Source organism: Pectinophora gossypiella, chromosome 9 (assembly GCF_024362695.1).
Source record: "Pectinophora gossypiella chromosome 9, ilPecGoss1.1, whole genome shotgun sequence".
Classification (NCBI taxonomy): domain Eukaryota; kingdom Metazoa; phylum Arthropoda; class Insecta; order Lepidoptera; family Gelechiidae; genus Pectinophora; species Pectinophora gossypiella.
The window spans coordinates 4,550,342-4,577,668 of NC_065412.1; the positions used below are offsets into that span (position 1 = coordinate 4,550,342).

A 27,327-nucleotide genomic window follows, 5' to 3' on the forward strand; every position below is an offset into this window, starting at 1 on the left:
TGATAGTTATGAATCTCGCGCAGATTAAATATGCTTGTGTATACATTATAACATGTGTGTCGAGATTTCTATTACTTTATCACACACACTGCTGCTCTATGATGAAAATTATCTTTAAAAAATGCCTGGGTACCTAAATAGAAATTATTTTATCTACATCTGTTTTTACCCGACTACGGCGAAGCACAAGAGTGTTATGTGTTATAAATGTAGTATTCATCTGTGATAGTTCGGCTCCTGGATATGTAATTTATAATGTTATGAGATGAACATTCTGTACGATTGACGGAAAAAAGATTTTTTCGCGGGTTATTAAAAAATAAAAAGTCCCATTATTGTAATTGAAACAAAGCTTGGATAGGTAAGTTTTTAAGTACTTAAGTAAGGTTCTTAAGTTTTTAAACAAAATGTTTGAAGTTGACCTACCTAACATACATGCTAATATGAAAAGCAACTATTATTTTAGTTTTTTATATTAGCGTAGGCAGTTTAAAGTGGTTAAACGTATTTGGATATTTGCCACATCCATTCCAGGAATCACAAGGTGGTTTGATAAAGTTATTACGAAACTTACCTACTAAGTTTTTACTTAGTACAATATTGTTATGTGTACCTTGCTTGACGACGCTTGATGGTTTTTTTTATCACATGTCGTTACCATAATCTTCGAACAATTAAAGGTTTTTTTATCACGTCGTCTTTACCATAATCTTCGAACAGTTAAAACCAAATACATAGGAACTACCATAGTACTGTTCTTTTTTAGGATTCCGAACAACAAAAGGTAAAACGGAGCCCTTATAAGATCACGTTGTTGTTTGTTATATACAACTTGATAAAGTATTTTTCAAACAAATCACAAAAAACAAAAAAAAATGTAAATCACTTCTTTATATCAAACTATTCATTGATGTAGGTACGACCTCTGTGGTCCAGTGGTTGAGCGTTGGACTCACGATCCGGAGGCCCCGAGTTCGAATCTCCATGGGGACATATCACAAAAATCACTTTGTGATCCTTAGTTTGGTTAGGACATTACAGGCTGATCATCTGATCCGAAAGTAAGATGATCCATGCTTCGTAAGGCACGTAAAGCCGTTGGTCCCGGTTAATATTTACTGATGTAAGTGAGTAATCGTTACATGAGCCATGTCAGGGGCCTTTGGCGGCTCAATGGTACCCCTGACACTAGGGTTGATGAGGCTGGTATTCCACCTACCACGACACGACACGATAAGAAGAATTGATGTAGATTGCTGAATCTCCCTAATATTTATCGTAGCAAATCTCGTTCTAACACCTTTGATAAGATAAACCCCTAAAAGACTAGTGAAATGTTCTCCACACTAAAATATAGTGTGGAATGTCCTTTATATGTGATTTAGGATTAGAATACACAGATTCTAGGATTTAATATAATCACTAGAAAGAAATAGGCTTAGGGAGAAATCAGGTGACTCCCGCTCCGGCTTGTTCCTGGGGCAAAGGCTGGCCATTGCCATTCAGTGCGGTAATGCGGCTAGTGTTGTGGGCACCTTTGCTCCGGGAACACTGAGGGGCGGGTTATTTAATGACTAGTTCTTATGTTTGTATGTGTGACTTTTTGAGATGATAATATCCGAAACAAATAAATATTATTATTTTGAAAGAAATAGTATTTGAACATGACATGTCATCTAAGCATATTACGTTCCACGAATCTTATACTAAGAAGATTCGAAGTACTATTAGAAGTTGGTTTATCATTTTAGTGGAAAAATTGTGGTTCAGTACTTATCAGTTTGTAGCTGTCGGTTCGGTCAATACCATAATTTATAATGATAGCAACTATCAGTATTGCATTCTCATTTTGCGGAAAGTTTAAAATATGATGACTAACTTAAAATATAATAGGGGGTTCATTCATTTCATTCATTCAGTTCATCTAAAAAAAGCAATATTGCTTTTTGAAATTTGTTCGCATTGCGCACTTACTTTTATATGCGCAAATGTCAAATTGCAAGTTTTAGATGAATTGCTTCTATGTGGCCTTTTAAACCCCCCAGGTCCCCGATGTTCAAGAGATCTGTATACCTAACCTGAATCTCTAATAAACGTATCATATTAAAAATATTGGAAAATTTCCAATGAAACAAATCCTGTTAATCTTTTTATCATAAGCTTCATCGTAAAAAGTTTCAAGCCGATTGCTAGAGAGTACTCTACTGTGTAACTAAACTATGTAGGTACATGAATATGAAAGTAAAGATCATTCTCGCTTCCCTCTCATTAATTCGATTCTCTTAAAGTGTCCTGGAACAGGGACAGAACTGAGAATCTAAAAGTCCACACCAATGCAATTCATCTTTAAAGCAGTATTGCAATCGGACATTTGCGCATATAAAAGTAAGTGCGCAGTGTCAACAAATGTCAAATAGCAATATTGCTTTTATTAGATGAATTGCTTAAATGAGGTCTTTTAAAACAAACGGTTCCGGGACTGTCCTCTACACTGTGTAGGATACTATTTAAGTGTCATACAACTTTATACACGACAAGCAAAGGTTAGCAAACATATAGTAACAAAGGCATATCAGTAATCTGTAAGATCAAACACTCGAAGTCGAGGAGTCTGTGATATAACAAAGTAATCATGACGTTTACTTTAAACAAATTGCATTGATATCACCTATCTGATTCCCCGACTACTTCATTTAAAAGAGGATTATGTAATAAATTAATTCTATATTTAGATTTTCATTTGGTTTTATAGTGGTTCGGAGGTCTACTTTTATGCGTACTTACCGATGTATTTCTAGATTTAATAGGGACTTTTATAGCTACAACTCCGTTTCGGTGAAGGAATACGAAGCGTAGAAATCTACACTATAAGAAATTGAAAGGCGTACGTGAATCGTCCATTGTATTTTCGGGTATCGCTGTCAAAAATGTTATGCGTTTATTATGGTGAGACCCAAATTATCATATCTACAGGCGTACAGGTGGTGGGTTGTCAGATCTGGGGAATTATTTTAAAGAAAGAATGGTGCCTTAAAATAAGTAAGTAAAATATGAAAAAATCAAAAGAAAACAGATCGATGCAATTGAGTGACTAAACTTCTTTTCTTTCTTGTACATTATAAATGCATTAATTTTATATCTTCTTTATAAATATATCCAACTATGAAAATATATTCCGCCTAAAACCGCCGAGGACTAAAAGACAAGTAAAGATACCAGAAAGAAAGTCTAAAATATAATCCGCGCTACGGAAGAAGTCGCGCGGCGCGGCGCTGTTGTGGCAGATTCTGCGTAGAATTATTAAGTCTTGTCTATTAGTCCCATTAGAATCCATAGACATTTTCCATGGCGCAGACTATGTATATTTTAAACCTGGTTTTATCTTTAGTCTTCGTTTTGTAATAAGACGGAAAATGTTTGTAAGTTATCTTACGAAGAACAGGTTCGGCGTTCCACTTAGGTTGAATTGATTATATTTCTAAGTCCATGTTTTATCTAGGATCATTTTAATATGCACACTGCGTCGTCTAGTTTGTATTTGCTCACGCCTTAATCATAATCAACTTCATTATTTCTACAATATCACTAGCATAGCCTTCAGACGTGGCTGGGCTTGTTTAGACTGCAGAGATTAATTTCATACCCCTTTGAAAATATAATTTTAACTTACCAGACATGTTTATAAAAGAATTTATACGAACACCATCCATCTCCTTTTCCAGAACTGATATGGCAGTCAATATTATTACTTCTATATTGTAAAAAGAATTGTGTATAACGAATTGGTAAATGCACCATTTTAGTGATAATTGCGCCTATGACGCCTAAGTTTAGTAGTGTTTTCACATTTAAATCTGAAATCAAATTCATCAAATTGACGGATTATTTAGTGTACATATTCTACATCAATGTCTCTTATATTTTTAGGTCGTGAATATGTTAATTTAAGATTGGTCAGAATTTGCCAAGAATATTGTTTTTAGATAAAAGTCGTTAGATACTTCTTACTTAACATATTCACAATCTGTATTTTGTACATAGTTTTAAGTTTCAAATAGTGCAATAGTATTACACTTAGATTTCCCTCGTCATCAGAATTTTATCAATGACATTTCTATTGTACATTTGGGTAACTTTCCTTCCATTTACAATAAATTATGATTAGGCTGGTGGGATCAGAATTCATTAATATAATAAATTTTTCAGAATATCATAATTAGAGCCCTTAAGTATAGTTATTGACGAGTTTCATGTAGGTATTACAGAGATCTGTTTTAAATCTTGCGTAAAAAGTATAATAAAAAAACTTCCTTTTCTTTTAAATTTTATCAATAATTTTATTTTAAAAACCTGATCTCACCAACCTCTATTCTCCAACCACTTCCTCGTATATTAACCCGTATGCGTGCGTAGTTTTGTCGCGGGTGTGATCCTGCGCGAGCGCATACCGGCGTTCGAGCGCATGTTGTGGCGCGCATGCCGCGGCAATGTGTTCCTTCGGCAGGCTGAGATCGATACGCCGTTAGAGGACCCGTCGTCTGTAAGTATAATATTTAAGGATCAGATAGCAGATGCTTTTCGCTTTTTTAGCGCCGATGTTACACAAATGACTGATAGCTCCAGAACTTTTCTAGGAGATACGATCTAGGAGATAGAGTTTATTAGCAGGTATGTGTTTGGCAGCAATCACCACCAATGCCGCCACAGTTGTTTTGAAGTTCTGAACAGTGCATAGTACCTCGCTAGTCACAAGTTGGATTGTGACTAGGGATCGACGATCCGCAAACAAGTGGGTAACAGTAATACCCCCTTCAAGTGATAAAGGAAGGCCTATGTCCAGGAGTGGGATATAAATATCTTAAATGTGTTGGGAATCGGATACACGAAGCAGTCAATATATATTTTCATCAGAACCGAGAAAAGAGAATTGAAGAAAAATTGTGCAGCCTGATCTTGATCTGCACAATAATTTGAAATGATAATGAAATTACTAGCCATTGTGTACAAGTTTTCACTACCATCTACAAAACCATTCTCTTTCAGTCGGACCAAGTGTACAAGTCGGTGTTCATCATCTTCTTCCAAGGCGACCAGCTGAAGACGCGCGTGAAGAAGATCTGTGAAGGATTCCGCGCTACCCTGTACCCATGCCCTGAGGCGCCCGCTGACAGGCGCGAGATGGCTATGGGAGTCATGACCCGCATTGAGGACTTGAACACTGTAAGTTCATTCCCCTACAATATATTGAGCGCAGTACTCTTGCCACAGGCCTTGGGCTTCTGGGATTTGCGCCTAAAGCGTGGCACACTATATAAGCGGCGCCAAGCGCGGCTGAGGTGCCTGCGTAGCACGGGTGCACTCCGCTCTACCCATTGACGAAGGAAATCCTTCCCCCATTAACTTAAGCAAGACTTTTTGTAACGTCCCCACCAAAGATACTATTTAAAATGTCTTCAATCTCGTCCGCTCTTTCTGCCGCCTCTCAATCGCTAAAAATTTAAATAACATTTGTATATTTTAAAATATTTTTATCGTTAACTCAACGCGCATTCTATAAAAATACACATAGCAAATGTTTTATTTACATTAAAAAAAAAGAATCACGTGTAGCAATGATTATTCTCATATATATAACAGTCGTGTTTATTTTAATTACTAGCAATAATGACTTTCAATCTCTGAGATAGTATAGCGCCTGTACTTACTGAAATACTTAGTAATATTCCGTGTTGCGGTACAAAGATATTATTGTGAAGGTAGCTTGTCTCAGGGTCTCCTCGGTAAGACAATTGTTGCCTCTATTACGACCGGAGCCTTGTGCGAACAAACCTATGATTAACATGTGCCCTGTAGATATGGGTATAATGGCTTCAATTTATTATTTTATAGTCACATTTTTTTAAGTTTCCATTATAGGCGGAACATTCAATCTCAGAGAATCACAACAATTCAATGGAAAGAGACGGAACTCTTATAAAATTTGTCATCCGCCCGTCAATTGTCATGATTAACTTATTTTTCTACTTAAATACGACCTAATAAGGGTTAAGAGTAAATAATAGTGACAAACGCATGTATAAAATTATAATATTGACTCTTTTTCTTAGTTATAGCAAACGCAAATGAAAGGAAATGCTGTCTTTGCTTTGTCTTGGCTTTATCTCTGGAACACATTATGTGCTTATACTGCTTTTAAATCGCCTTTCGTTTACTAGATGATGATTCAATGAGAATAAAATCTGATCATTTGAGTAAACAAATTGTTTTGGTTATGGTTTTACACTATAACTCTTTGCGCAGCGTTTAAGTGCAAAATCATAGTGTTATATTTATTGCCCAATGATCGGAAAGAAGAAAGCTTAGAAAAACTTATTTTCAATCAAAATTGCTTTTTTCTGATGGGTTTTCATCCTTCAGACACTCCACGTTGCTCCACATTTTAAACAATTTATCACGAATTTATCTTGAGGACTGTCAAAATTTATGAACACTCAACAGTTCTGCCGCCTACATTTGAGCTTCTACTTTTTATCCTCATTCCACAATAGGTATTGCCGTTATGATGTCCAAAATATTTCTACTCCATTTCACACCTTGATTAAACATGAATATATAAGAATTGATCTTAGGACTTCGTATCAAAAGTTATCTTCTGACAGTTTATGTTACATGTGTAATAAACTTAAAGAAACTAACAATTAATACAATTCCTTCCGCCACCAGGTCTTAGGCCAGACCCAGGACCATCGTCACCGCGTCCTAGTCGCAGCCGCGAAGAACATCAAGAACTGGTTTGTCAAAGTGCGCAAGATCAAGGCCATATACCACACGCTGAACCTCTTTAATCTCGATGTCACGCAGAAGTGTCTCATTGCCGAGTGTTGGGTGCCCGCACTGGATCTGGAGACTATACAGCTTGCTCTTAGAAGGGGAACGGTGAGTTATAGTTTATTTTATTATTTATTTGGTCAACCAACAGCAAGTACACTGATACATGATTACAGTTTGCAGTTAATACATACAAAAAAAAACTAAGCGCCCAGATAGCGCCTGTACTTGTCACTTACAGGTGGACGCAACATGCACTAATACTTTAGGTTTAATACGTCAGTTTGTAGATATGACTCATACGCGCGGGGAGGTGCTGCGCGTCCCAATGCCATAGAATAAAGAATAATACTACGTATAGAACGGTAACTCTCCGTCCAATTCGTATCGGATATTGACCTCACCCTCTCGGAGCCTTACGCCGCTAAGGAGTAAAGAGAGCACGCGGACTATGTCTGGCTCGCACTTACGATAAGAATTACATTTTTGTATGGAGTATCGGGATGTGTCAATGCATAGATTTGTATTGAAGCTGTCTCGATGGCAGCGGCTCCTTGAGCGGGTTAGTAGTATGGACAACTGCTACCGCTCCGCTCTTCGCACCTTTAGCCCTTTATTATGTCCAGAGACCCTGACTGGACTGGACTATACAGAGTAGGTGGAAAAAAGTCCCGCAATTTTAAAGCAACTAAATGACAAAGAATATTAAGTATTGGCTAACTAGTGCCGCGTCTAATCGAACTTAAGTGGCTCTAATATTATTGCTTCGTTCTACTTAGTTCATGGGGAATTTGAAACTGCAACCGATTTTGTTTGTGCAGGCGCAGATTTTTTTTTTTTTGTGTTTTTATCTTGCGATTAGTCTCATTGACTATAAACAGATGAGTTGGGTTTATATTAGGCGCAGAAATAATCAAGAAAATGATTTTGAAAATCTTTCCATAAGAGTTATTGCAGTACCCCTTTTTATTTTAATTGTAACCTGTAGTATCAAAGTTATTGTATCTAGTATCTTTCTTCTCTTCTATCTTATGGGTTATAAGGTGGACGACCTACCTCGTCAACTGTGGTGTGAGATTTATCATTGAGGCGCCAAAAGCCCCTGACAAGGCTCAGGTAACGACTTACTGATATAAGTAAATATCTGATGGCCAACTGTTTTCACCAGGAACGCAGCGGCAGTTCAGTGCCCCCAATCCTCAACCGGATGGAGACGCTCGAGGACCCGCCGACGTACAACCGCACCAACAAGTTTACCTTCGCCTTCCAGAACTTGATCTACGCGTACGGTGTCGCCACCTACCGGGAAGTCAATCCAGGTACGAATCCCTTTTATTTTGTTTGTTTATACAATAATATAAATTCAGAGGTAACGTTAATTGCTTTTTACCGATATTTACAGCTCTTAAATGGTTACATGGAAATGGGTACTGAGATATACAATCGTAATAATGTTACATTAGAATGATTAATGATTGACAACAAAAAAAAAAAAACTTTTTAGGATCAATTAAAACAGTTTAATCTTTACAAGTACTGTTCACTAAAGTAAATAAAAAAAACTCTGACGTCAGGGATAAATCAAGATCTTTTATCCTTTCTTGATCATCCTTCATTAAAACAATTTCTCTTACAATAAAATAAAAATACTTACTTCTAAAGTGATACAAGCGATTTGTCTTTAAAATATTTCGATGCTCACTGAATATATCACTATTCGGGAAAACCTGAAAATAAAACAGAACAATGATCTAAACATTGTAAGAAAGAAAACAATGAGCAAGCGAGTCGGTAGCGATCGATGCTATATTAAATACGTAAATAATGTGCTGCTCTGATATATTAATGAATCAGAAAGATTCGAAAAAATAAAAATAAATAATAATCAGGTTGCACTTACGATAGACGTCCGACTTTAGAAGACCTTCAATTTTTCTCGCAATGAAATATGTAACAGCCGCCGTGCCCAAACTACCAGCCACAACTCCCGCTACGATTATCGCCGTCTTCTTATTCCGTTCATGTTTTAAAAACAAAGACTTGAAATACGTCTCATTACTAGGAGCTGGAGTAGTAACTTCGCTGATTGGGAGGTGTTTAGTGTGTTGTTTTTCAGTAGCGTTAAATACTTCTTGGCTTGGTGGTTTGGAGGAAGGCGTTTCAGTTGTATTTATATCTTTGTCAACAGTTATAGTAGCAGTAGTATTACTTGCGTCATCGCCGGCTATTATTTTTTCACTAGTGTTAGTTATATATTCTGTTGTAACATTTGCAATTGGATCCACTTTTGCTGGAGTGTAAAGTATTCGTTCTGTTGTAAACCTTATTAAATCAGTAGTATTAGTTATATCTTGCGTTGTAACACTTGTTGTATTTGTGAATGGATCCATCTGAGTTCTATTACTTGCTTCTTCTTCGGTTTGAAAATCTGTTAGCTTTTTGTACGTTATTTCAGTAGTATTAGTTATATCTTCTGGTGCAACACTTGTTAAATTTGTAATCGGGTCCATTTTCACTGTTTTATTAGTTACTAAATCTTCTGTTATATCACTCGTTATATTTTTAATAGGATCATTTTTTTCAGTGGTGTAAGATATATCGTCTGTTGTTACATTTGTTTCTATTCTGTCTGTAGTAGCATTATCTATGATTGTCATGTGAATGCCGTCTATCTTGCTAGGCTTATATATAGGTAAACATTGTTGGATTACGGAGCAACCATGTAATTGTATAATACACTCTTTGCTTATTGTGTTGTTTGAAGCTGTAGCTATGGCGTCCCAAATTACATTTTCTTCGGATCTGGAATAGGTAAGACATAACGTATTGTTTTAATTCGTTCAGGTAAAGACACGGGCCTGATATAAACAATGGTGGAACTTTAATAACATTAGAAATAATTCCTTAGTGAAACTCTCGCCTCTATTATCAATCGAACGATTCCAGTGAATGAAATATAAATTTCTACAATAATACTTATGCAATATAAACTATACTTACGCTGTAAAAGGTATAGAGAACCTGTGGAATACGTCTTGTTTAAATATTACGTAGTATTGCTTGCATTCCGAACGACACACACATATGAACTGGAACAATATCTGAAAAATAATACTCAAATCACTTGTTTTATAAAAACACAACTTTTTAATATAATATACACGTCCAATTAATTATCAGCCAACATAATAAGAAGAGATTGAAGAATAGAGAATATATAAATATATTATAACAAAAATGTCGTTACTAGTTTACCAAAAATAATATGCTGAGATGAATTATTCTCATATTTAAAACGAAACGGAAGTCTTTAACTGGTATGCGTCTGTGTCAAACGACAATTTGCGTATGCTTATTATAGAACTCGATATTTTTAATCACTTTCCTGGAATACCAGCTAATATTGTTTCATATTTATATTAAGCGGACAAATGTCATAAATGTATAAGGATGCTGATGTCACATATCAAACATGCTGTTTAATGTTTTGTTTCCTGTTCGTAACCTATGTCCCGGCTTGACAACAGTCACGGGTTCGAATCTTGTCAGTGCCGAGATTTATTTTTCAATCTTCAGTATTTGTGTCTCCCGCTTATATGCTGGAAAGGGCAAGTAAAAAAAAAAACAACGCGTTCAACTGCTTCTCATCTGAGCTGCTTCAACTGCGTGTCATAAAATCGATAGAGGGATTGTGCCTTTCTAACAAGATGGGCCATTATGGTTTATCATATCCATCTTGGACTTCTTATCAAAAATGACTGCCAGTTGTCTTAAGATTACTAGTGTGTGGCTTTGCTCATAATTAAAGATTACGGGCGTGAGTATATGTATTTGTTTTCGGGGGGTTAAAGAGGCCACATAGAACCAATTCATCTGAAAAGCAATATTGCTATTTGACAGTTCTTGACATCGCGCACTTTTGCGCAAATGTAAAATTGCAATATTGCTTTTCAGATGAATTGGTTCTATGTGGCCTTTTTAACACCCATGTACGCTACTTATGTGTTTTTGTTAAATTTTCGATATTATGAGGGTGGATTTCCACCAAACCAGAGACGAAAGGGGACGTGCGGGATCGACCAATCACAGCGTAAAGAAGAAAAGGTGCTCTGTCACTCTATGTGGCTATTGATCGATTCCTGCACATCTCTTCTCTTCTTCTCTGCGCCCTGGTGGTATTACTGATGCTTAAGCGGAAAAATAACATTAGCTTTCTGATTGTCGTCAGCTCCATACACGATCATCACCTTCCCGTTCCTGTTCGCGGTGATGTTCGGCGACCTTGGCCACGGCGCCATCATGGCCGCGTTCGGCTTCTGGATGTGCTACAAGGAGAAGCCTCTGCAGGCCAAGAAGATCGACAGCGAGGTCAGTTGGCTCAGTTTATATCTTACTAGCTGTTACTCGCTACTTCGCGTGAAAATTTAAATGAAAACCCCTACTACTAATACTATAGAAGTTCCATACAAACTTGACAACTTAAAGGTTGAATTTCGTAAAATCCCTAATTAGTGCGCACAAAAGGAATATGCAAGGTTTGAGACTCTTAGTGCTTGTAGTTTCTGAGATTTTGTAATGAGTGAGTCAGTCAGTCAATAAGTGACTCACTACTAGTTCGGTTAGGACATTACACGCTGATCACCTAATTGTCCAAAAAGTAAGATGATCCGTGCTTCGGAAGGCACGTTAAACCGTTGGTCCCGGTTACTACTTACTGATGTAAGTATGTAGTCGTTACATGAGCCATAAAGATGTCTTTGGCGGCTCAATTATAACTCTGACACCAGGGTTGATGAGGTTGGTAATTCACCTCACAACCCACACGATAGAAGAAGAAGAAGTGGCTCACTATATGTAAATAACTAGTTCCTATGGTATTTTTTTAGGTCAAGGTAGGATCACAAAGTCTAAAGAGTGTATGTATTTTCGAACGAGTACAAACACTTCTATTACGATCAACTCACACCTAGTGTACGCACTCTTATAGTGCTTTGAAAGGTCGAGATTGTTCCCCTGTGTTCGTATGTGCATATACTAGTCGAATTTGTATCAAAACGCATCTAAAGTGCGATTGTCGAAAGCCTTATATTATGAATCCACACACCCAAATGACACCTTCGACAGGCAAGACAAATACCATTTCGCAACTCCATATAAATCTCACATTATTCACAATTCAATACACAATACGCTATTAGTAGAATAATTATACAAATTACCTAACAACCACAAAACTGCCACTTATTTTAAACGCGACACACAAAGAAATGTTACGTATTGTATGGCTTTATCTCTTAAACAAATCGAAGGTGGTTAATTTAAAATATCACTTGTGGTTTTCCATCTTTACTGTATTTCAAAAGGGACTAAGGGGAAAATACTACAGATAAATACCACGCTACGCGGACACAAACTTAACCTTATTTTATTTTGGCAACTTTTACAGTAGTACCATTTTTCACTTACAATAAGTGCAAGAAACAGACAGATTTTTAGTACTGTCAAATTAAGTTGGTTGCCCGACTTGGCACCTGTTTATCAGTTCTTACATATATACAAACAAACATTCATAGAATACAATACAATACAAATACATAATTAAAACACATAATAACGGGTTCTTACCGCGTTTAAAGCAGGGATATGAGACTCCCGATTTCCCCCCTCCCGACTCCCGATTCAGTCATCCCGTGATCATGGCACTTGCAACAGTGTCGAAATATCGGGAGTCTCATATCCTTGCTTTAAACGCGGTAAGAACCCCTTATTATGTGTTTTAATTATGATAATAACTGCGTAAACTTAAAACAATGTATAATACAAATACACTTTATTGCACCAAAATAAAAATAAATAATTACAAAAAGACTCTTAACTAAGTACATGGCAACATCATGGCATGGCATGGTGTTCATCTTAAGACTTTGTTTCAAAAGTGGCTGCAAGTTGCCTTGCCTAACTATTTAAAGCTCTGCCCAACCCATTAGGGACTGCGGATCTTCGCGTTTTACCACAAACTCGCTGACAACTGACGATGCAGGTTCAAGGCGCGACATAAGAAATGCCTATTAAAAACTTAAACATAAATACTCCTTTCAGATCTGGAACATCTTCTTCGGCGGTCGCTACATCATCCTTCTCATGGGTCTGTTCTCTATGTACACCGGGCTGATATACAACGATATATTCTCCAAATCCCTCAACATATTTGGCTCGTCGTGGCGCAATAATTATAATAGCTCGACGCTGCAAGAGAACAAACTGCTACAGTTGAACCCTGACTCTTATGACTACATACAGAAGCCATATGCGTTTGGAATTGATCCTGTGTGGCAGGTACGTAATGTTATTTTTTTTTTTTATTAAGTACAGGTTATGGCTTTGACCTTCCAAGGCTGAGATTTCCAGACACATTAAACAATGGGTTTGGATTTCAAAAGGACATTCGGTCTTACGAATGTAATGTAAATGGTTAAGTGACGATGGCCTATGATGAAGCACGCTTAATTGACGCCTGAAACACTTTTTCTAGACCTGTCTTTCCTCATCTAAGCAATTTAGAAAAGCGCTCCCCATTTGTCTGGCTAAGGAGAGCCTAACCGACATAATAAATACTTTTATTCTGATATCCTAACGGATAAATGACCAGAAAAATGGGGAGTGCTGAGGTCTCGTTGCCGGTACAAAACTAAAGAAACCCTACCCTACTCCCAATGAACAATAGCAGGTAATAAATAAGGACCCCGATTTAAATCCCATAAATTAAATCTACTTTGAGTACGTATCGATCGGATGGTGCTGTTCAATGAAATTCAGTATTGTCTTTTTTTGGGAAATTTACAGATTTAATATAGCAATGTACTAACAAGTGATTCCTCTATATAGCTCGCTGAAGCCAACAAGATCATCTTCATGAACGCGTACAAGATGAAGATCTCCATCATTATCGGCGTGTTCCACATGCTGTTCGGTGTCTGCCTCTCGCTATGGAACCACATGTAAGTTTCCACGTTATGACATTCTAATTTCCCTTACATCTTACTAATATTATAAATACGTTTCTGAGTATGGACGGTTGGATGTTTGTTACTCTTTCACGCAAAAACTACTGAATGGATTTTAATTAAACTTAACAATAATGTAGCTTATACACCAGAATAACACAGGCTTTAACAATTGAAAAAAAAAACGGAAATTCTGACCGCGGAAACCGATATCCACGCGGACGAAGTCGTGGGCGGCCGCTAGGTAATAAATAAATTCACGCACGTGATCCTGTTACTCTGCGCGTACGTTTAATCAAGGTTTAATGGTCTAAAAATAATGTCAGATTTCCCTTTTACTGCTGTCGTCCAAATCACATAAAAAAAACATGTTCCATGTTCCAGTTACTTCAAGCGTCGCATCAGCATCTACGTGGAGTTCATCCCGCAGATCATGTTCCTGACGCTGCTGTTCTTCTACATGGTGCTGCTGATGTTTATCAAGTGGACCACGTACGGAGCCACCGTGGGTCACTTCGGGAGCCAGGAACCAGGTCGGTGTTTAGTCAAATATGTACATAAAATAAATAGCCTATATTTCCACTCTTCTCTTTTTCTATCGTGTGGGTTGTAAGGTGGATTACCAACCTTATCAACCCTGATGACAGGGTATTATTGAGCCGTCAAAGGTGCCTGACATAGCTCATGTAACGACTACTTGCATCAGTAAGTAGTAACCGAGACCAACAGCTCATCGGCGGTATATCCACTGCTGCTACTTCCCCTCAATCAACCGGAGGGAGTATGGAGCATACTCCAACATGCTGCTCTAGTACGGGTTGGAGGAGTAAATTCATGCATGATTCAAATGACAAATTCTTATGCAAGGCCTAGTTCGAGAGACTCTGGAGCTAAAAATGGTACAAAAGCCGGCCCTTTTGTACCATTTCTTACAGTTAATAACAGTAACAGTTTGTTACAGTTGTTACTAAGGTAGCAATCTCTTCCAGGCAACCTTTAGGTATGGGATAGAATTATAATAAAAGCGTCTATTTCAAAATAAGTAAGCTTGCGTTCTTGAGGTTAGATTATTACCAGTATCAACAGTAGTACCAGTGTTTGAGCGTTGGACTTATGATCCGGACGCCCCGGATTCGAATCCCGGTGGGGACATATCACAAAAATCACTTTGTGATCCCTAGTTTGGTTAGGACATTACGGGCTGATCACCTGATTGTCCGAAAGCAAGATGATCCGTGCTTCGGAAGGCACGTTAAGCCGTTGGTCCCGTCGTTACATGAGCCATGTCAGGGGCCTTTGGCAGCACGGTCATAACCCTGACACCAGGGTTGATGAGCCTGGTATTCCACCTCACAACCCACACGATAAGAAGAAGAATACCAGTATCGAGCATCGACCTTTAATCAAGTGCATAATTGATCTTTTACTTTAATTGTTCAACCGACTAAATATATTGCTTACAAAACAGAGATCGTGAAGACAAGTGCGTTCTGCGCGCCGTCGATCCTGATCACGTTCATCAACATGATGCTGTTCAAGACGGACGAGAATACACGTCCACAGTGCGACACAGTCATGTTCGCCGGACAACTATACTTCCAGAAGGTAAGGATCATATAACAAAGACCAACGGCTTAACGAGCCCTCCGAAGCCCGTGCATAGTTATCCAAATTGATGTTTGATAATTTGTCTACAGTTCTTCGTAATCTTGGCCCTGATGTGCGTGCCCGTCATGTTGTTCGGGAAGCCCTACTTCATCATGAAGGAACAAAAGCGACGTGCTGTGAGTATACTCCGATTGTTTTTTTACCCGACTGCCAAAGGAGATTGTCCATACTGTACCGTACTGTATTCCGAGGTTGTCCATACTAATATTATAAATGCGAAAGTGCACGTGTGTCTGTTTGTTTGTCCGTCTTTCACGGTAAAACGGAGCAACAAATTGCCTTGCTGTGACTGTGATTTATTAAAGTGGAAATAGTTGGAAATAATGGAGTGTGATATAGGCTATTTTTGTCTCTTTCTAACCACTGCCAATCTTTGTGACTAACAAAAACATTGTGCATCATTATTTTTTTTAAATCTGCTCCCAACCCCTTAAAAGAGGGGGTGATATTTTATATGGGACTTTTCGCAGTTTTCAAGGTAGGATGCTAAAAATTGGTACTGAAAGGGGAACCGTGTTACCCCGAATTAAACGCGAGGGAAGCCGCGGGCAATAGTTAATGTATGTATATATGTATGTTTGTTTCTTTGTGGCTTGCTGTAGATTAAACGACTTAATGGATTTTGATGTATGAGGTATCGTTAGATTCGTCTTGATCACAGAAATGTAATTTATATCTACCCGAAAATTTGGAAAAATTCCCAATAATAATAATAATAAAGTTTATTTAGGTAAAATCTACGACACACATATACATTTACAACATTAAAATATACACACATTAACATTAATATTTAAGTAGTTGGAAAACATAAAGGTATATGGGTGCCGCAGTTCACCAAAAAAGGCCAGGGTTCAGTGAAAATTTACCCAGAGGGCAACACTGATTTTCAACCCACGCCGATCGGTGAAACGCGAGTACCCGCACAATAAATTTTAAAAAATAAATAAAGAGTACAAAAAAAAACGACAGTGTTACACATAGAAAGCAGAAACAAAACAATAAAAGAAAGAAATATTACACTAAAAGAAGGATCTATAAGTGAGTAGTGAAAGCAGTGTGTAGCTATGGTGCATGTGATGTGAGTGCGATAATTAAATAAACGTAATAATATACATATAAAATTTCATAATCATAATAACAAAACGAAACGAAAACGAATTACAAATAATCGGCTAGATTACCCTTCAATATGGATGGGTGAATAAATGAGTATGAATAGGAATTTACCCAATTATTTACCTCTAATTCTCTTGAATGTTTAATTACAACGCGATTGCTTTCTTTTGCTGCTTTCACATGAAGTTGGAGGTAAGATGTCGAGCAAAACATAAGTATTGAAGAATGATAATAATATAGGTTAGATGAAGTACACTTTCTAAGTAGACACTGTCACGAGTATGCATTTTGAAACCATGTCACATTACCTGTTTTGACAAATTAAATCGTAAGTCTCATTAAATGTCAATTATGATAGTGCGACAGGGTTCTAAAGTGGGTACATGATATTGCTCATGACTGTACATATAACTAAAATATTTTATTGTGTTATATATTTTTAGAGACAAGGTCACCAGACGATCGAAGGCACGGCGGAGAACGGCACGGCGGGTGGCGCTGTAGTGGCTGCTTCTGCGCACCACGATGAAGATATTACTGAGGTCTTCATACACCAGGTAACACTTGTTCATTGTATCTATTTAATGCAATACAATACAAGATTATTTATTGCACAATCACACAAGAACAAGAATATTTAATCAATTTAGTAAATAAACACAACTAAGACTAAGAAGGAGGCTGCCGCAGGGTCTAGCCAACTAAGGCCCAAAATAGGAAGCGACACTGGTCGCTTACCTAAAATGATACCTATACACCGCAAGATGTGCTTATTATCCAAAAGTGATAGATCGCACGCAAAAGGGGGGAAAAAGTAAATAAAAAATAAAGACCATTCGTCCCAAATGTCCCAGTGTTGAGACAATCAGCCGGAGGGGATATGGAGCATACTCCATCTCTAATTACTAATTTTAATATCGTCAGGCTATCCACACTATCGAGTACGTGCTAGGCAGCGTGTCCCACACTGCGTCGTACCTGCGTCTGTGGGCGCTGTCGCTTGCGCACGCGCAGCTCGCCGATGTCGCCTGGAAGATGTTGCTCAGAAAAGGTAGCCTCCAACTGTCACTTTTCTTTGGTATCTTGTCTTTGATTGTCTGCTGCAATAATGAAAAACAATATATAGCTTTACGATATGTGTACTATTGGTATACTGGCTAATAAATAAATATAAAAGTCACCAACTCACCAACCACCAACCCCAACCAACTTTTGTTTTTCGACGGGAATTACCTACCACCGCGGGGGCAGCGAGAGGGTTATGACGGGTTCACACCGACTAAAACCCCCCGGTGTCCGTATCACCGCCGTTATGCCAAGCTACAGGGACACATTCGCATGCTTCCGCGGCTTGGCGCCAACCTTTTTTTTTACGTTTGGAAATGCGTTACGCATACCACGCCGCCCCGGGGGGGGGGGGGGGGGGACGTGGTTAGTTGGGACTCCCCGGGTGTCGCCACCTGGTATACCCACTAAAACCCAACGGTGTTCCTCCTTGCCGCCGTGTGGCGGGTATACGGGAACGCAATTGCACATAACCGCGTCCCCGCCGGCGGATGCCCTTTGGGGCCCAGCTCCCATGGGAGTCAGGCGCCAACCCCAATCAACCTAACCCAACCCACTAACTCGGTCGTCGACTAATGTAATGACCGGAATGTCACACTCCAAATCAAAACCTCGTTGTTACCGTAATTCTTACCGCGAGACAATCCCTTTAACTCATTCAATTTTTGAAGTTTGTCCTGTTCATTCATTTTGTCATTCACTCATTTTACGGGTTTGGATACGAGACAACATTGAGATCATAAATATATCAAGGACCAAGTATCCCTTTTTAATTTAATCCTGTTATTCCCTGCTGCATCTCTGATGTGGGACGAAAGGCCTTTGCCCAGCAGTGGGATCTTGTAGGCTAGATTAGATTAGATTTCCTGCTGGAGTTTGGACTGGAGGTTGGGAGCTTGAACTACACATTTCCACTCTTTAAATTTTTACAACCTCAGCATAATGTTGTAATTTTACGCGCCAGATACAATCCTCAACATCGCTGACATGGTTTATGTGCTGCAGGTCTGATGTCAACCGACTTCCAAGGCGGCATCTTCCTGTACGTGGTGTTTGCGGGCTGGGCCGCCATCTCCGTGTCCATCCTCGTGCTCATGGAGGGGCTCTCCGCGTTCCTGCACACGCTGCGTCTGCACTGGTACGTATTTCGCATCTTTTGTCTCTTTTTATACTTTATTGGGTCATTCAATAAGGTCGTGTACTAGGTTCCAGATAAATTATGAAATTCTGATTACTAAATAAAAACAAATCTAAAACTAACAAAAACACTTTCTTTTTTCTATTTTACTTATTTATTTATTAATTTTAATCAAGATAACGTAATAATAAGCCCGACATGTTATCAAGTTTTTCTATGACGTCACAGTGTGCTTTTTCATATCCTTAGTAATTTCGTGTTTTGACGTTTAGTAAAAAGTAACAGATTTGACTAGTTGGAAACTAGCATAATACAAAATTCTTAAGCTAAGTTATAGAATAAAAATAGTTAATTATGCAACTTGCACCGACAACCACAAATTATTATTGTAATCTATATTTGTAATTAGCAATAGTGTGATATGGGAGCTTTTGGGCGTGAAAGATGTAACAATGAGAATTGAGAAGAATATGCTAAAATGGTTTAACAATGTAGAGAACACATAGAAAAGACGTAGAGGGCATAACGAAAGAAACTTATGAAGCGGGTGTAAATGGTAGAGTCTACAAATACAAATAGTTATATAGAAAAGCCAGGTCAAAGCAAGTGTATTCTAAAACGGCGAGCGAAAGCAATGTGTCATGATCGTAGTATTTAAAATTCCGTGGTCTCTGCTTTATTCCATCCGAAAATACGATCTTATGTATGCGTCACATTACATCAGTAAGGCTCACATACAGAGTAGAAAACAGAAACAGGCGTGCCAGATGGACAACTAAGATATCATAGGGGTTCTCGCATACAATGTACTAACAAATTCTTTGTTTTGCAGGGTCGAGTTCCAGAGCAAATTCTACGCGGGTGAGGGCTACTTGTTCCAACCGTTCTCCTTCGAGGTGATCCTCGACTCCGCCGGCACCGCGGAAGAGTAAACGTCATCAGCCAACTTCCACAATATTCATACCTGAAGTCTATCAAGCTTTATTTATATAGCCCCAGTTCGGGCGCCATTACTAGATAATGGCGCCCAACAAGGGACTAGTTCATTCCAACTTCAAATTGAGCAAATCCGATTCTTTAACTTAAATGTGTATTTATGTAATGTCTATTCTATATTTTGAGTTTCTGTGTATAATGTGGAAGAAAAATGTTATATGAAGCGTTACAGTAGTACTCTAAAAAATAAAAATTAAGCAAATGTATAACCTTAAGTGAGACGTAGGTTTTTGAAAGTAGCAGCTCATCATAATAAGAATTAATATTTTAAAAAGTTAGAAATGTTGGTTCTGTTAGAATTATAGCTAAGATGAGACGAGCTTGTGTGTTTAGTTGCGATTTTAACAGAATGTAAGCATTATTTCAAGTTTTGTAATATGTAAGGAAAACAGTCGATGTGTAGATATTTCAGTGAATTCATCGTGTACAGCATGTTGTTTAATTTATTGTCAAAAACCTCGATTCAAAGGAAAGAAGTGCGTGAAATTTTGTATTTTATTAGCTGAAATTAGCTTTTTTATTTAATGATTTGTAAGCTGTAATAAACGTGTGATTTATAATTTCTTTTGTATTCTTGCTGCTACCCGTTGTACTTAAATTATTTATATGAATCCGTTGTTATCCGAGGCTCTCTCTAATTGTTATTGAAAAGGATGTTAGAATTTATCATTCCAGTATGTAGATGTTCAATATATGATAATCAATGCTATTAAGTAGTCTGCATGTGTCTCGTTGAAATACAGTATATAAATAAACGTTGTTTCGTAGCATCTATGGTTGTTTGATTTGATATTCATAAAGATAATGTTATTAAGCATGGTATAAGAAGACCAGGTATGCTCAATCCTATGACAAGCCGCCATTGCTAGCCCTTTGATGACGTAAGTGTTACCATTCAATTGGTATCTCCAACAATCCAAGGACGTAAATTTTATTATTGAAAATTAAGTGAATTACTAATGTATTTAACTACTATTATTTGTCACATATATAAAAATCATTGAAACTGTACGTAAATCTTTTACTTAAAGTACCTTGCAAAGTAAATTAAAAATATTGGACGTGGGTAGTTTTCTACGAAATGGCAACGTAGGGTGGGATGACGTCAGCTGGGCTAACCTTGAAATGCTAGCTGTCAGTTTTGAGCATACCTGGTCTTATACTATGTTAGTTAGAAGATTATGTAAATAAATGACGTTCAGTCGTATTCTGCTCCAATGGTGATGCTGATGTCTCCAGGCAACACGTTGGTTTTGTGGTACCAGCGGTTCGTGTCTACCACCACTGCAAAAAAAAAAAACAGCTATTAGTAGGTAATTTAAATTTTTTTTTTACAATTTCACGAAGTTTATTTGCTTCAAATGCTTTTTTACTTCGAATTTCCTCGATCTTTGATCTTGAGCGGACTGGGGTCATCACTTTTTGGAATGAAGAAGGAAACCTTTGCCTATAGTCTTTTTTTAACGTGACTTATTGTAGATTCGCCGCAAATGGCATTAACTATTTGGTCGGAATTAGCATATACCAGTTGGATTTCAAGATCTCGATTTATACAGTATCCATGCACGCAGTGTTCGCTGGCGCTTCCAAACTCCTGATTCCCGCTTTTATTTGCATAAAGCGAGTATCAAACCAGAAGATGTGAGAATCCAACTCACATATCTCCCCTGGGCCCACGGTGAAAGTGATCCAGCGGCAGTGGTAGAAACACTCTGGCGGCGGCGCCAGCTGCCACTGCTTGCGGCCGCGGATTTGCGCCTGCCACGACACGTGACGGACGGAATCCACCTGGGTACGAAGACATGAATAGTTACTATAGCAAACCACATCTGTCGCACCTAATTGCACTTTCTTACTACTTCTATTCTTTTCTATTACTCAAAACTGTCATTTGCTAGAGCGAGAGAGCGACAGATAGGTACGGTCGTAAAATAATCGAATTATATAGACTTGTATAGACTTCGTGGCAAAAATGGAAAGCCAAACAGGTGTTCAATGAATAAGTATACACCCTATTCATACTGACGTGCATATGAGCGCCCTGTCCCGGGCCGCCCATGAACACCCAGTCCACCATGTCGCTCTCAGCTGTCCGGGGCAGGAAGTACGGCCGGGAGTAGTAGGACCGCAGCCGGCGGGTCTCCTCGTCATAGCACGTGCTCCAGCCGACGTACCTACGTTATCATAAAAAAATCTTCTTATCGTGTGGGTTGTGAGGTGGAATACCAACCTCATCAACCCTGGTGTCAGGGTTATTACTGAGCCGCCAAAGACCCCTGACATGGCTCATGTAACGACTACACACTTACATCACTAGGTAGTAATCGGGATCAACGGCTTAACGTGCCTTCCGAAGCACGGATCAACTTACTTTCGGACAATCAGGTGATCAGCCTGTAATGTCCTAACCAAACTAGGGATCACAAAGTGATTTTTGTGATATGTCTCCACCGGGATTCGAACCCGGGGCCTCCGGATCGTGAGCTCAACGATCAACCACTGGACCACGGAAGACGTTGTTAATTTCAATGTCAGGGGCCTATTCTTTACCTTACAATCCAGACGAAAGAAGATGAATATTAATCAGGATCATCAGAAAACACTGAGAGTCAAAATTGTATTTTAGCCCTACTATAACCTGGAACGCGTTATGTATGGTTGAGAAGAAACAGGAGCCGTGCGGTGCCAAGGTTCAAAAATCGAAGGCTGAAGAATAATTTGATTTTGAATAGACAACACATTTGGCTCGACCATTATTGACAGCGATACAGCTCACCTGCATTAGTTCAACAGAAAGCTCGGTGAGGCGTGGGTGCCTACTTAGTTAGTTCATCTCGTGATGTACCCCAATTGTGATATAAGTCATGAATTTATGTTATGTTGAAATTAGCTAAACTAGCATCTACCTAACACAATGGAGAAACGTTATCAATACTATAGGCCGAAACCGCTGTTGCTTTACCAACATAGCTGTTTATAAGTATAATTAACATACAAATGTATGCGATACTACTTGTATACGTATACCATGGATCTCCAGTAAGGTTGGCTCTCTTCTCGTCCATGGAAAATACTTCGCTCAACGAGTTGAGACCGGATTTGTACGCGAAGTAGAAACAGTCGTTTGTCTGCTGTCCCATTTTGCCGCCGTTGTAGAAATCCGCGAAGAATTTGAAATTGAATTCCTAAAACAATATATTTTTTATTTTATTTAAGTATCCACTTACCAGAATGCGACTTGATAACTGCTTATGTATCAATATGGAACTTCCTTGGCTTGGCGCGTCTCAATTCTCTTCCGAATTCCGAACCCACCCGTAATTGAGTAGGTACTTATGCTTATTTTTACCTAACAGGGGTAATAATTGTGGGCATAGCTCCTAGCTACCAAAAGACGAAGCTAAAAAAGGCTTAAAGGCTGCAGCCCCGCTTGCTATTAAAGCTTAAACAATTTGTTTCGTAAACCATAAAATTTAAAACGTCGATAAGTAATAAATAAAAAAACAAACTTCGATAGCTTTCCAGCCAACAGTAGCGTCAGTGACGATAACCGGTACTGATTTATAGGCGTAATTCTCCTCAAACTCTTTCGCCGTTATGTTGGAGAGTCGCACCACCTCGTCCACTCCTACGCACATGCTGCAGTCTTCAGGCGGGCGAAAGAGGGACTTTGACGATGAAGGGAGGTCCAGGACGCAGTTCTGTAGAGGAAATACATTTATGTTTTTTTTTTAACGTGACTTTTCGTATGTTTGTCTCAGATAGATGGTATTAACTATGTACTTGGCCGGACAAATGAGGAGCGCTGAGGACTCACTCGGTACAAAAATTTAAGACTACAAGCCTGAGTGTGTCCAGTAAGGCGCGAACATCGGAGGTATATTATATTATAATAGGTACCTTACCTTAGTCGACAAATCAGTATACACGTACCAGGCACCCACCATTATAAACAAAATAACACAAAAACATATCACCGACAAATATTTTGAATTCAATTTAAAATTAATATTGTATTTTTTATTTTTCCCGGGACATTCTAATTGGGATATAAAGGCATTATTTAAATGAAAACTTTCGATTTTACTGATAATTTTGAATACTTTTTGCTCAGCTATTTTATACTTCTTATCGAATAATTTTGGACGAATTAGGCTCATGTTATCGATAAGTTGGCGGCTGTTGGAGACTAAATGAGTAAGGGAGGTTTCCTCGAGGGTTTTTATAGGCGGGCGACGCGAGGAGGGTAATAATATAGAGCTGAATAAACGCCCATAGCCGCCACTGTTTCACAAAATTCTCGTAAAGTTCTATTTGTGTGCCTTAAGAGTTCTTGGGCGCCTAAATAACTTCATATACCTATTGCCTAGATCTACATCTAACCACCGCGGTACCACTCCGGTAGGGATTGCGGGTTCATCAAAACTAGCCATTTAAATCAGGCAAACACATACATCATACATAAACAGCCTATATACGTCCCACTGCTGGGCACAGGCCTCCCCTCAATCAACCGGAGGGGGTATGGAGCATACTCCACCACGCTGCTCCAATGCGGGTTGATGGAGGTGTTTTTGCGGCTAATAGCCGGGACCAACGGCTTAACATGCCCTCTGAAGCACGGAATCATCTTACTTTTCCGGACAATCAGGTGATTCAAGCCTGAAAAGTCCTTACCAAACAAAGGACAGTCTCACAAAGTGATTTCGACAATGTCCCCATCGGGAATCGAACTCGGACCTGCAGATCGTGAGCCTAACGCTCTAACCACTAGACCACGGAGGCAAACATAATAAGTACCTAACTCATGTTTAGGTAGATTTGATTTGTTCATGCTAAAATATGTACTACCAAACTAACGGCTTGTTTCATCACTTTCTATTTGCATTGGCTGTCACAGTGTAGATCTTCGAATAAGTATCCACATTACGTGACTATTTGCAAAAAGACCAAAGATTCTATACGATAAGACCACCGGTCTTCGAATAACTACCCCAAATAGTTATTTTATGAGACTACTAGTTTGGTTCTATGTTCTTCAGTTTCAGCACTAGGCAAATCCCTAAATGTGTTATACGAGTGCGGGTGCAATGGGTATGAAATTGAAATTCATTATCAGCGCGCGACACCGCAACTGTGTCCCCATTACACGCGCATCGGTGGACAGTTTTATAGACTAGTAACGAGGTCCTTTCGGGGTGGATAAATTGGAAAATAATGTATGGATTAGGTAGCTTAGGTCTGATCGGTCTGATTTAATGTTCTGTTTGAATTTGAACCATAGAGCACTACCTGAAACATAGGGCCTCTTTGGTTTGAACTTCATTTTCATCATTATCGCAGTAAAGTGATTTTCCTAAAAGGCGCTTGTTTGATTTTCACTGCGGCGACGATAAGATAAAAAAAATATTTAATTTTAGTAGAATTTCTATCATTTGGTAATGGCAAGCTATATGTTGGTCAGCATTTCCGCTTCCTATCAATTGTCATTTCTCAGCTGTTTGTCATTTGTCAAAAACAACTGTCAAGTCACAAAAACGATGTCAAAACAAAAGTTGATCTAAAACACCGTTTTGTATAATTAATTTTTGGTAGTATTACTACTTAGAATCTAAAAAGTATTCTTATATTCTAAAACGAAAAAGTAATCACAATGGCTGCTATCCTGGGTGGCGGGCTTTCCGGCCTTGCTACAGGTTACTATCTGATAAAAAACAATGTTATGAATAACAATAATTTAAAGTTGTATCTATTTGAAGCTACGAGTTCTTGTGGTGGATGGATCAAAACTATAAAGACCAAAGACTATACATTTGAACAGGGGCCCAGGACTATCCGACCAAAAGGTGTTACAGGACTTAACACTCTAAATATGATTCAAGATTTAGGATTGAGTCAACACATATCACCTATAAGACCCGACCATCCTGCAGCGAAAAATAGATTGATATATGTCAATGACGCTCTTCATGTACTGCCATCCAGTTTCAAAAGTGTTTTTAAGAAAAATGAACCTTTTTCCAAGCCATTAATTTTTGCGCTTTTTAATGACATTATAAAACCTCAGGCACAGTTAAAAGATGACTCTATTTACAACTTTGTTGAAAGAAGATTTGGAAAAGAGATAGCTGATTATGCTATTTCACCAATGATATGTGGTATATGCGCTGGAGATGCCAAAGAAATATCTGTGAAATTCCTCATGAAAACTTTATTTGAGTGGGAACAAAACCATGGTGGAGTCTTAAAAGGACTCATGCGATCGATGTTTAAATCCAAAAATAAAGAAAACTTGCAGTTGCCTCTGAGTGATCTGGCAAAGAAGGCACAAGAAGAAAACTGGAATGTATACACAATTAAAGGTGGTCTAGAAACCTTCCCAAACACTTTGTTCAGTTACCTCAAAGAGAATGATGTGAGCATAAATATGGACACTAGGGTGGAAGAGATCAAGTTCATTGACACGGGTGCAGTTTTTCTAAAACTTAAAACTGGCCAATTGATTAAGGCAAACCATGTGTATGCTGGAGTCCCGGCATACACTCTAGCAAGATTGGTATACAAACAACATCCATACTTATCAACACTTTTGAGTGAAATTCCATTTGTGACAGTTGGTATAGTTAATTTATATTTCAGAGGTGATAAATCTCTGTTAGCTCCAGCATTTGGATTTCTTGTTCCTCCAATTGAAAACTCACCAATTCTTGGAGTTGTGTTTGATTCATGTTGTCTACCAGATCAGAATGGAACTGTCCTCACAGTCATGATGGGTGGAAGATGGTTCCAACAAAAATTTGGAGATGATCCTTCTGAAGCTAACTTGCTGCAAGTGGCTTTGCAGGAAATTGATAGAATCTTGCATATAAAAGATGAACCAGCTTCATACAATGTGAATATTTTGGAAGAGTGCATACCTCAATATGTTGTTGGTCACTATGAGAGGGTTGAAAAAATTCGAAAGTACATCACAGATGAGAATTTGCCCATGTCATTAGTGGGTTGTAGCTATGATGGTGTTGGTATAAATGATGTTATTTATTCGGCTAAGACTCAAGTTGAAGAAGACCTTCCAGACTTTAAAAAGAATATAGATTTGAATATGACTGTGGATAAACCTTGATAATGGACAGCAGTTTACAATATTGTGGATATTAGTATGGTAATGGGGCTTGGGACTCAATCACTTGATCATGTAATTTTTTTGGTGTAGAAATGTAAAGGATTATTAACCTTGCATGTTGCATTAATATTGTGGTACTTATTAATGTTTTCCTAACTGCAAGCTGTTAGTGTTATCAAATAAGCATACAAATTTAAAAATCTTATACTTATGTACTTCCTGGATGTGATTATAGAAGTTATTCCATCAACTAACAGAAGCTCTATATTTTGCATGCAAATGCCATATTTCTTAAGTGGGAAAATAAATTAACACTCCAGTAATATTTATCTGATTTATTTGATATATTTTTTTATTATAAAAAGAAAAAAATGAGAATGTGGATG

General features: G+C 38.2%; 4 protein-coding genes across 7 annotated transcripts in view; 2 read left to right on the forward strand and 2 right to left on the reverse strand.

The window, feature by feature from the left end:
• Positions 1-20,590, forward strand: part of LOC126369375 (V-type proton ATPase 116 kDa subunit a 1-like) — a 34,580-nt gene extending 13,990 nt beyond the window's left edge. For all 4 annotated transcript variants that reach the window (XM_050013749.1, XM_050013750.1, XM_050013747.1 and 1 more), the window contains 14 exons: positions 4,414-4,540; positions 5,044-5,220; positions 6,724-6,936; positions 7,997-8,147; positions 11,057-11,196; positions 12,928-13,164; positions 13,714-13,826; positions 14,217-14,365; positions 15,301-15,437; positions 15,530-15,616; positions 17,063-17,176; positions 17,544-17,670; positions 18,690-18,822; positions 19,655-20,590. In XM_050013749.1, the coding sequence (XP_049869706.1) occupies positions 4,414-4,540; positions 5,044-5,220; positions 6,724-6,936; positions 7,997-8,147; positions 11,057-11,196; positions 12,928-13,164; positions 13,714-13,826; positions 14,217-14,365; positions 15,301-15,437; positions 15,530-15,616; positions 17,063-17,176; positions 17,544-17,670; positions 18,690-18,822; positions 19,655-19,754 (2,005 nt within the window). In that variant the 3' untranslated portion in view covers positions 19,755-20,590. The remainder of the gene's footprint in view (positions 1-4,413; positions 4,541-5,043; positions 5,221-6,723; positions 6,937-7,996; positions 8,148-11,056; positions 11,197-12,927; positions 13,165-13,713; positions 13,827-14,216; positions 14,366-15,300; positions 15,438-15,529; positions 15,617-17,062; positions 17,177-17,543; positions 17,671-18,689; positions 18,823-19,654) is intronic.
• Positions 8,407-10,194, reverse strand: LOC126369419 (uncharacterized). The gene is made up of 4 exons (XM_050013828.1): positions 10,084-10,194; positions 9,829-9,929; positions 8,729-9,630; positions 8,407-8,555 (listed from the first exon to the last, which is right to left on the reverse strand). Exons 1-4 carry the CDS (start codon positions 10,114-10,116, stop codon positions 8,542-8,544), a joined length of 1,050 nt encoding a protein of 349 aa, XP_049869785.1. The 5' UTR covers positions 10,117-10,194; the 3' UTR covers positions 8,407-8,541.
• Positions 20,591-21,016: 426 nt separating the features above from the next.
• LOC126369425 (uncharacterized) lies at positions 21,017-23,978 on the reverse strand. Its single transcript, XM_050013836.1, has 6 exons — positions 23,724-23,978; positions 23,328-23,519; positions 22,846-23,003; positions 21,845-21,992; positions 21,477-21,606; positions 21,017-21,102 (listed from the first exon to the last, which is right to left on the reverse strand). The coding sequence occupies exons 1-6, from the start codon at positions 23,976-23,978 to the stop codon at positions 21,017-21,019; spliced, it is 969 nt and encodes a 322-aa protein (XP_049869793.1).
• Positions 23,979-25,330: 1,352 nt separating this feature from the next.
• LOC126369393 (protoporphyrinogen oxidase-like) lies at positions 25,331-27,327 on the forward strand. The gene has a single exon (XM_050013785.1). It carries the CDS (start codon positions 25,472-25,474, stop codon positions 26,939-26,941), a length of 1,470 nt encoding a protein of 489 aa, XP_049869742.1. The 5' UTR covers positions 25,331-25,471; the 3' UTR covers positions 26,942-27,327.